This window comes from Copadichromis virginalis, linkage group LG7 (assembly GCF_057382275.1).
Source record: "Copadichromis virginalis isolate Kocher_CV1m ecotype Utaka linkage group LG7, C_Virginalis_male_GT1.1, whole genome shotgun sequence".
Taxonomy (NCBI): domain Eukaryota; kingdom Metazoa; phylum Chordata; class Actinopteri; order Cichliformes; family Cichlidae; genus Copadichromis; species Copadichromis virginalis.
The window spans coordinates 45,271,046-45,281,336 of NC_140624.1; the positions used below are offsets into that span (position 1 = coordinate 45,271,046).

Sequence of the window (10,291 nt, forward strand, 5' to 3'; positions counted from 1 at the left end):
ATTGGGCCAATGTTGTCAAGGTGACAGGCCAGACTAGGAACTCCCAAAAACAAATATTCACGATATTTAATGATAATTATAAAAATGTGCTCACGTTATGAAACATAGTGTTTGTGAGAGGACGTTTTTAAGACAACAAAAACCGATTAATTTTATATTTATTATATAATATTTATAGATGAAAATATTACAGAAAACCTTTCTGCATTCATTGGTAAGAAAATGTACCAAAATAATACATAAAAATGAATATTAATTTTATAAAATGTCAAGTAAATTAATGCTTAATTTTTCATAATTTTTGTCAAAAAAAATGCACATGTTTACCATTTATTTTTTAAAAACTACAAATATGTATACATTTTTATTCCCCCCCATTTCTCACTGCAAATAATGAAGTGTATTTCCCTCATTTGCATACTGATGCAACAAAAGTATAAAAAAAATCTATAAGAAAAAAAATGTAGATGCTAGGTTTTAGAAAGCGGGAAGTAAAGGATAAAGTATGTCTAAATAAATACATTTAAATATGAATCAATTAAATATAAACTTGAAACAGATACTAGGTACAAATGAAATGTATGGCTTTTTATACATACAATGTCATATTACCCATTTATGGAGTTGTTTATGTAGATTTATTTTTAGCTGTTTTTGTCCTCCACATCACCCCAGACTACAACTAAAAATGGGCTCAAAAGAATTTTACTTTTTAGAATAATTGTTAACTAATTAGAGTTGCAACACGATTATTTTCACTGCCGATTTAATTATTATTATTTTTTAAAGACAATCCTATATCTAAGACTGCTGACATACACGTTTTTAAATTTGCTCAATGTGCCTCCTTTAAATAATTAATCTTTTATAAAGATCACAACTGTGAGCAACTAGAACTTGTGAGGAAGAAAGCATCCTTTTACATTCTACTTTACACACAAATAAATACAAAGAGCAAATCTGAACCCACACTGAGTAAAGCCATAGACCTCCTGTATCGGCAGCATGGGGACAAGCCATTAATATTTCCAGAATGTCCCTCTGTTGCCTCTTATGGCCTGAGTGGAAGACTGAGTAAACAAACCAGTCCAACAAGTGTTCTTCCGCTCTCATTAGGCCAAGCCTCAATTGTCACTCCCCGTCTGTAACGAGAGTCCCCCCTGCTGTTCTTCACCCATCGTTGCGCAGATGAGTCTACCCATAAACTGACAACCAACGTAACTGCAGGAGACCGGAAGGTGGGAGAACAGGTTTTACACTTTCTTTTTTATTATATTCCTGCCTCATCCGTCACTGGTCCGCTGAGCCCGTTGTATTATCTGACTCTCTGGTGGTGGAGGTCGTCTGCCCTGCAGTCTCCTGGTCGAGACTGGACTCCTGCAGATTCCTTCCCAATGTCTCGATGGGCAGGAGCCAAGATGCAACGCCAGCCAGCAGAGAGCAGCTGCAATACACCGACAGAGTCAAATACACAGACGTCCTGAGCAACACCTAGAACCAAAACACAAAAAGTGAGAGGCCAAACAGAGAAAAACACACCTCTTAAATAATAAAGAGCCTGACTGGACTAATTTAAATCTACCACAAGTCACAATATTGTCAAACTATCATATAGTTTATGACATTCTTTAAATAATCATTGACAACAATGTTGGTTTTTGAACTCTAGTAAAACCATGGAGAAAATTCCAAAACTTGGGTGTGTCGAAATGACACAGATGCAGATTCACAAACATGTAAGCAATGCATTACGTAATCCCACCTCACACAGTTTCACTGATTATTTTTCTTGGATACTTGTTTTTAGCCCTCAGTGATATAGATACTGTCTTTTGGTGAGTAACAGTAAGAGCAGACATTTCAATTCACAGTTTAATTTAAGAGGCCTATTGTAATGCTTTTAATATCCAATATGAGGTATGGAAATTATCGCTGCCACGCTGGATGCCAAATAATATTATTCAGCCGAGTTGAAAACGGGTCACACTGATTCAAAATTTAGAATAACCGGACATACACTTGCTTGTACTGGGTTTGACCTTCTTTTGCTTTAACATTCTTCAGAGATTTTGGCACGTGCATGACGCAGTTGCTGCAGATTTGGCAGCATCTACATCCATAATGTGAATCTCACATCCAAAAAGGTGCTGAGGTCATTTGAGTACATTGCACTCAATGTCATGTTTAAGGAGCCAGTTTGAGATGATGAGCTTTGTAACATGGTGGTGACATTACCCAGCTGGAAGGAGCTATCAGAAGACGGCAGTGTGGTCATAAAGGGATGGAAATGGTCAGTTGTAACAAATGGTTTGTTCTGTTTGTTAAACAAGAACACCCATTTGCATCAACCTCGTCCATAGCTATTACACACTTAATCAAACAAACCACAACACAAGAAGATAAAACAAGTAGGTTCCTCTTATACAGACAGCACCAACAACTATGCCACGGTCAAGTCACTTAAATCATGTTTCTTCTCCATTGTGAAGCTTGGTTTGAACTTTAACAGGCCATCTGGACCATGTCTACATGCCTACATGTCACATGATTAGCTGATTAGACATTTATGCCAATAAATAGTTGAATAGGTTTACTTAACAACATGGCCATTGTATGTATGCATTGTACTATTGCTGTTACATGTAATAGAGAACCTAACATCTTAGACCTTAAAAAAAAAAAAGAATTTCATTTAGGAGATAGATTTGGACAAAATTTACCGAAAACATTTTATTAGCTTGTTCAAAAACACAAAAACAGGAGACTGCTTCATACCTGTGCCACAAAGGGTGTAATCAGGGCACCCAACCTGGCCATGGCACTTGACGTTCCCATTGCTAAAGCTCTGTTTTCTGTAGGGAACACCTAAACAAAAGAAAGAAAAGTCAGTGAGTACAGTTTGTCCAATTTGACCTGTCTGAAAAAAGAAACAAACAAACAAAATCTGCTAAATTGAAAAGTGATACGTACTTCTGGTGTGTAAACAAAAACAACTTGGTATCCACCAGAGATGAAGGCTCTGGCAATGAAGATGAAGATGGTAAGGGCTATCCTGGATTAATTTAAAAAAAAAAAAAAGAAAAAAAAAAAAAAAAAGAGTTACAAATCAGCCTGGGTGTTTTAATGTCAAGCATGTTTGGGTTAGCTGCTGTCGTACTATGATATTAAAAAACAAATGTACCTCCCAATGCAAGCGTATAACGGTAGAATACACAAGGAAAACATGAGGAAACACAGTGCCATGCTTTTCTTCCTGCCGATATAGTCCACTAGTAGAAGGACGACTAAAAAACCTAAAAGCAACATCAAAAAAAAAAAAAAAAATCAACGACTGCACTCAACACTGAAAGATGGAGTCATTCTCTTAAAGAGCACTTTTTTTGTATCTCGTTCTCTTTATTCTGAGAATGTACATGTTTGTATGCTATACTCTGCCCACCTTCAAATCACTGAAAAACGTCAAAGCATTGTCTTTAGTAGGCTTTATCAGTATGTAGACTGCGTATTGAAGATTGTCTTTGAGGTCTGAAAAGTGATATTGAATTGTTTAAGCATGCATTCTGTATAATGGCCAGCAGGGGATGCCTCCTGTAGTTGCAAACAGACTTATAGTTGCATGGAAATCTAGAGGGAATCAGGGCAAGGGACTCTTACTGTATCCACAGTCAACACTTTCCTGATGACTTTGTGGGCTCAAACGCTAGCTTCACGTCTTTTAATCATACAGGATACTTTTTTTATGTGGGCGGTGCCTAACAGCGACGTTGCCGTTGAAGACTACAGGGTACGGTCGAGACGGCTTTTACCGCCATTTTTATGATATATCAGTCCAGGATCTCAGAGATTCACAGATTATACAGAGGGAGATGTTGCAGCCGTTTGAAAAGATTGCCCAGTGTTCAGTGTTCCTCAGTTTCTCACTCCTCTCTTCACATTCAGTTTCAAAACACCAATACGGGGACAGAGAAAATGCCCATCTTGAAGCTTCACAATGGGACTTCCCTAAGAAATGAGTGATGTCATAGTAGGTTCATCTATCTTTAATACATACTCTTGTGGATTTAGAAAAAGTAGAATAAGGATGAACCACTCCCATGTGGTGTCTGGAAGCGAGAATAATCGCTGTCTCTGTCTAAGTCCTCACAATGAACATAACAGTGCAACAGTCTTTTTCAAAAAGACAAAATTATTATTTTGTGTGGCCGAACTAGACTTCACAACCTGCCTAAACTGATGTTATGCCCAGTAAATATAGTGAAGCGCGTATGCATGCCCATCCCCATCACTCTTGAGGGTGTCGTGTTGTGTCTCATTTCTAACTATAATTATTTATGAAGCCACACAATTCAGCTGCTCCTAAATTTCAGCTGTCTTTTTTTTATTTTTTTAATTTGTACCTGAAGTCTAAAATCACTTCTGTAATAAATGCTCATGCTTCCAGCTGATTAACTGTTAAGCTCTTGCAGCTCAGAGCCACTAATCAATACACTGCATGTTGATCTGGACATGAACAAAAGGAAAGGTGCACGCCCACAATTAAACACGGATTAAAAAACATACATTTCTTTATCAAAGTTTAAAAGAAAAGAGTATTACAGGGACATTTTGAAAACCAGTAATAGTTTTCAAATTCACTGTTTGTTTGCCACTTTTTCACAGTATAACTACTATTAAGTTGATGGGAAATTACCAAAAACAAATTGGACATTTTCTCTATGTCAGCTGTCAGACTTTCAACTTAACTGCACACCACGCCTCTGACAGACTGCAAGCAGCGAGTATTTTACCTGGGAACTCAGCCAAGGTCGTCCATAAAAGGTCTTTGTAGTCGGCTGACGTTAAATATCTACATTCAAGACTGCAGTCTGGCTCAATCTTGGCTCCTTGGGTCACTATAAGGAAGCATTTGGGATTTGTTGTAATTCAACAATTGAAAACATTAAAAGCAGCTCTGCACAAAGGAAGCTGTAAACATACTCGCGCACAAATCTCCAGCTTGGAACAGCTCAGTTGTCAGCAGGATAATCCCGTAATAGGAGAAGGCATTGGAAAACCTATTGACAAAAGTAAAAAGATCATTTTTTTTAGAACATTAGTTCTGTGAGAAGTTGAAAATAAAGCATTTAATATGTCAATCAGGTACTACTGTTACTCCCCCTTGCATTAGGAATCACATCACAGTCCATCACAGGATTTTAAGTATCGTTCCTGGTTACCTGTATACAAGTCACTGTGGTAATGGTAAAGCTATAACTGCCACAACAACAACAAAAATCGAAAACTTGATAAAATAAGGCCACGATGCCGAGCTGGTAACCACTGATTTAAAAATGACTCCCTTTAAATAGAGAAGGCTTATCTTAGAGAGTGTGTCACTTAAGCTAACCATATAAACCACAGGAGCAGCGTGGTCTTCCAGTACTGAGGAGCAAAGAGATCTTTGAACCGTCCACGTTCATTCTGAGTAATTAAAGACAAAAATAGAAAGTAGACATTTTATTTTGAACATTTAAGCAGTGTATATATTTAGATTCATATCCAGAAAAAATAAAATCTCATCCCCACCTGATTATAAGCGCTCAGCCTGCCTTGAGGCAGGGTCTTCCCATTCTCTTTAGCAATGCGCGTTAAGGTTGCCATGGCTTTTTCTCGTCTTCCCGACAGCACATCAAAACGAGGACTCTCCGGCAACCACTTTGCAACACAGAAAACTGAGCTGAGTTACTTTCAACTTTTTTTCTATTTTGGCGGACCTCTACCCATCGCAGCCATACTTACAAAGCAGAAGCAAACAAAGATTGCCAATGGTACTATGGATAAGCCGAGCAGCCACCTCCAACCCAGATCAGGCATTACCATCAAGGCCAGGAGGACCTCAAACACAGCACCGATTGCCCAGAATGCCTGATGCAGACAAACAGTTAGGATGATATAGTGCAGTGCAGCTAATATTGTCAAAAGAGAGTTTATAAGACAATGACCGCAGTACCGCAATCAGCATAATGCAGATGCCTCTCGCCTTCATGGGAAGGAATTCTGAGTACAGCGTGACCCTAAAACAAGATTAAATCTTTATTTATGTTCATATTGTTTTCTTGGATATTGCTCATTGAGGAACTACTGATGTATCTTGTTATGCATGAAGGAAGAATCAAACTTACGACTGAGGAGCTCCTCCAATACCAAAGCCCACAAGGCTGCGCAGGAACAAGAGCCAGCCATACGCTGGAGCAAAGGCACTCAGCAGGCCGTAGTACAAAGTCCAGCACATACAAACTTTCAGACCCTGTTTAGCACAGACACATATACAGGAAATACATGAGATCATTTACAAACCTCATGAAATCATGTATGAGAATCATAGATGTGAGACTCACTACTTTTCTGCCGTACTTGTCGGCGACATTTCCCCAAATCGGTGAACTGATCCCCATCCCGATAAAAACCACCTGTTCCAACAAAAATAAATAAATAAATAAATAAATAAAATAGGTCATTGACTATGTTATATAATCAAAAATCTCTAGTGAAGCAATAAAAGGTAAACAGACTTTACCGATGTTATGAGTGCCACTTTATAGCTGGGGAGCCTCCACTCACAGTGCAGCTGGGGCCCCAAGATGCTGAGGATCATCATCTCCATGGCATCTGCTACCTGAGGGACAGCATCCAGTTAGAGATGTGCAGTATCTGCACGTTGATGAAGCTGTTTGGACTTATTTTAAGATTTATTACCCATGACAGTCCAGTGAGGAAAGAGATTTTCCACTGAAACTTTCCAAATCCGATTGCCTCCAATGCATCATCCACTGTAAAGGTTTCTGTTAATAAAACACATCGGTCACTGCATGATCAGTCTCAGAAACAAAACCTGGCATTAGCATGTTATTCAGTATAACACACTCAAAGGTCATTTTACATCTTGGACAGTGTGCTAAATTCACAAGGTTTTTTCAGCACCGTTAACACTTCATTGCTTTGTGAAAATATATAATAAAGAAATCAAATTTGATGCATAACAGATTAAAACAAAGCAGTTCTTCTGTTTTTATGTTTTAGGCCAGTTATAAACAGGACATGGCCAATATAAGATGAGTCTACTTTCATGTGTAATTAACCCATATCCACATTTACATTTATCAAAATCCAATCCAGCTGATCAACACTGCCACATAGGGTCTTTCTATGTTAATACTTTCTAATGCCCTTCTTACTTTACCGCCGCCACAGTTCCACACACAACAATTAAAACAAAATAACAATTATATTGTACACACCTTCGGGTTTATTAGACCCAGAGGCGGATGAAGACTGCGTAGCCTCTGCGTCAAAATTTGAAGCTATGGTGCAAATCTCAGCGTCTGTGCCCTGGTCCTCATCAGTTTGACCCACAAAATCTGCATCACCCCTAAGTGCCATCACACAAGAAGAAGACATGAAAAAAAAGTTTGTCTTTCAGACATACCAAAGTTTGTCGTTAAATACATTTGCACTTAGCCCTGTGGCTCACACTCCGGTATGTAAACATAGCAGGTCCTTCCTTGAAACAGCCAAGACAACTTTGATGAGGTTACAAAAGCAAGAAAGCTCATATTTTTCGTGTTTTTCTCTTTACCACTGTTCAGAGTTTCTCCAGCGCTTGTAAGAGATCTTAGCTGTTTTGGGCCAGCTGTCCATTTTGTCGTCACGGAGAGCTGTGAGTTCCAGCTCATAGCGCACAGGTGATTTGCGGACAAACCTGCTGGAGCAGTCACTTCAAGTTTTCAAGGAGACACCCAATCAGAGAACAACACCCGCAGGGCGGAGAGGGGAGGGGTTAGAGCAGGAAGCAGAAGTGCCGTGTTGTCAAACTGGCTTCGGGTCAAAGAAGCGACCCCATTGGATTAAAATGAAGTACTATCACATAATTGATCAATATCTTTAAATAGATTGTCAAAGGAACCGGAAGAAATATTCCAAGACTTTAATGTCACCACGAAGTCTTATTTGTTGTTCTAAGCAGAATTTATTTAAAAAAAAAAAAAGAAAAGGTATCGACCAGAACATATCTAGGAAATGAAAGTATCTTTTTGCATTTCAAGTTGATGCTATATCATCATTATGTGGTTGTTTGTTTGTTTTGTTTTTTTTAAAGTTTCTATTTGTTTTGTTTTATTTGTTTTTTACTCTAGTGTAAACTGATCCCCTAGGAGCTTGACTCCAAGTTTCCTGATTGGTCTAAACTGAGCTGGTTAACCTGAGAGCAGGTTAGTTTGATGCTAATCTCACTCGGTGGTACAGACCGTTTATGGACAGATAGCAAAAAGAGCACTTAGTTCTTTATGACATTATATATTAATGATAGGTTTTCTTTAAATAAATAACAAGTGATTATATGCAATACAATTTGTAATGTTGAAAGAAATGCTGATGTTATTGTATTGTGAGGTAAAATAAACACATTTTGGGAAACACTTAAGACAAAGCAACGATTTCCTGCTTGGATTAGATCCAGCTAATCTCAGATTTATACCAGAGAAATTAAAAAGTGCATCCCAGACAAGAGCTCGGTTCTCAGGAGTTCGTTCAAACGGCAAATTTTCTTATAAGTAATAATATAAAGAAAAATAAAACCACCGAGCCAGGCTTTTTCCTGTTACTGCAAATAATTACAGTGCACTACAATCAATCAAACACATAAACTTGAAAAATAAAGCTCATATAGCCTACTTATAGATTTTAATGTGGTCATCAAAATTTAAATTTGTGGTATTTAAGTATTAATATTATTATTATTATTATTATGAAAGAATAGGAGCTAAAAGCCAGGCAAAGACTTTCTTTGATTCAGCAAGAGGAAGGTGACATCATATAGCCTACAACAGTAACTTTATTTATACCAGCACTGCGCTTCAGTCATTAGCAGCTGAGTATCTGTCATAACCTGTGGCCGACAGTAGGTTGTGCTGTCCACCCTCTACCCAAAAACCAGTCATGCTATAGAAAGGATGCTGCTGTCTGTTCACTCACATTGTCATCATGTCAAATAATGCTGCTTATTTTCAGAAGCTCACTGAGAAGAAACCCAATTATGACTTCTTCTTCATCTTCTTGTGGGGCTTGCTAAGGGCTTTTGAAGCTTTGACTACTTCTCAGGCCCCCTGCTCCTCTGACTCTGGGCTCAGGGTTGCATTTTGAGTACAGGTTTAAGTAGACTATTCATCACCTTTGATTGAAATAACAGTGCTGAAATGTAAATGCATACATAGAAAACATTACACTAGTTGTGAAACTTGAACAGCTGCTGGGTTAAAAAGTAAAAGAGTACCTTCTTGAATAGTTCGGACTGTTGGGAGTAGCTGACTCCTTCAGTTCTCAGTACCCTTGTAAGTTAATAAGGCCAACCTGAAAATAAAAGCTGTTGAAAAGTAGGACGCTGTGAGGACATGCTGAGGCTGCTGCATTATGGGACGGCCGTAAATACAGTGTATAGGTAGAATATACAGTGTGCCACACTGTCCCCTCGTCAGCTGGGTGCTCGGGCTCACGCAGAGCAGTACAAAATCTCATCTGAGATTCTCTGACTTGCACAGCGAACTGCAGCATGGAGCAAAAGGTAAGCTTTGAAATCTACGAAAAAGACAAAACATTTCAGATCTATGAGCGCTTAGTTTAGCAGAGTCAGTCGTGTTTAAATACCTTAAACAGTTTGCTGCTGCTCACTTATTGTGTCACTGAAGGCAACTCTTCTAAAACTGATAACCTCACAGCTGGTTTTGGCCTTCAGAGTCCTGCCCTGGTCACAGCAATCTGTTTACACGAATAAGGAATTATCTGAATGTTTAATAGTGTGTGAGCATTTATTTGAACAAACAGTGTTTTGAGGATACCTGAGGTCACTCATCCTTCAAATCTTTAGAAACCAGATCTGAGTCATTCTGAATTATCACCTTGGTTCAGTTGCTGAAGAGATGCAATGAATCTTATCAACAAGGCTTGCTTTATAACTCAGCTATGACACTGGCAATAACAGTAAGCAACTTTAAATAACAAGAACTGCTCCTGCTTGTACAACATATGATAGATAGTGTAAAATCTCTGTTTTCTTGTTGTAAGGTGTAAAACTGCTCTTTAAATGTCAGGCATCCAATTTAAAACAAACACATATTCTCACTTCTTTATTGATTTAATGCTAAAAAAAAAAGTATTTGAAAGAAATATTTTCAACCATAATTGTGTGTGAGACAAAATTAATCACTTCAGGAATAAAATGGCAAAGGAGTTGTCATTTTTCCATAAGACATGGCCTCTG

General features: G+C 38.2%; 1 protein-coding gene across 2 annotated transcripts; it reads right to left on the reverse strand.

Annotated features, from left to right (window-relative positions):
* Window positions 1–147: 147 nt before the first annotated feature.
* On the reverse strand, window positions 148–7,774 carry svopb (SV2 related protein b). 2 transcript variants are annotated; one of them, XM_085463677.1, is made up of 16 exons: window positions 7,616–7,774; window positions 7,278–7,408; window positions 6,736–6,821; window positions 6,557–6,655; window positions 6,378–6,449; window positions 6,162–6,286; window positions 5,990–6,053; window positions 5,779–5,904; window positions 5,566–5,694; window positions 5,387–5,460; window positions 4,978–5,054; window positions 4,788–4,892; window positions 3,182–3,293; window positions 2,971–3,052; window positions 2,776–2,865; window positions 148–1,444 (listed from the first exon to the last, which is right to left on the reverse strand). In XM_085463677.1, the coding sequence occupies exons 1-16, from the start codon at window positions 7,675–7,677 to the stop codon at window positions 1,316–1,318; spliced, it is 1,563 nt and encodes a 520-aa protein (XP_085319803.1). In that variant the 5' UTR covers window positions 7,678–7,774; the 3' UTR covers window positions 148–1,315. The 2 variants fall into 2 exon arrangements, with proteins under 2 accessions (XP_085319803.1, XP_085319802.1); XM_085463676.1 differs by having other exon boundaries at window positions 148–1,491; window positions 7,616–7,773.
* Window positions 7,775–10,291: the final 2,517 nt, after the last annotated feature.

What these genes read in the sequence shown, in the direction of transcription:
- svopb (XM_085463676.1), bottom strand. Translation starts at nt 7,677, where the DNA reads ATGGACAGCTGGCCCAAAACAGCTAAGATCTCTTACAAGCGCTGGAGA. An exon ending in ACAAGTACGGCAGAAAAGTA is followed by an intron (nt 6,287 to 6,377) that starts GTGAGTCTCACA and finishes TGTGCTAAACAG; the next exon opens with GGTCTGAAAGTTTGTATGTG. An exon ending in GGCTGAGCGCTTATAATCAG is followed by an intron (nt 5,461 to 5,565) that starts GTGGGGATGAGA and finishes TTAATTACTCAG; the next exon opens with AATGAACGTGGACGGTTCAA.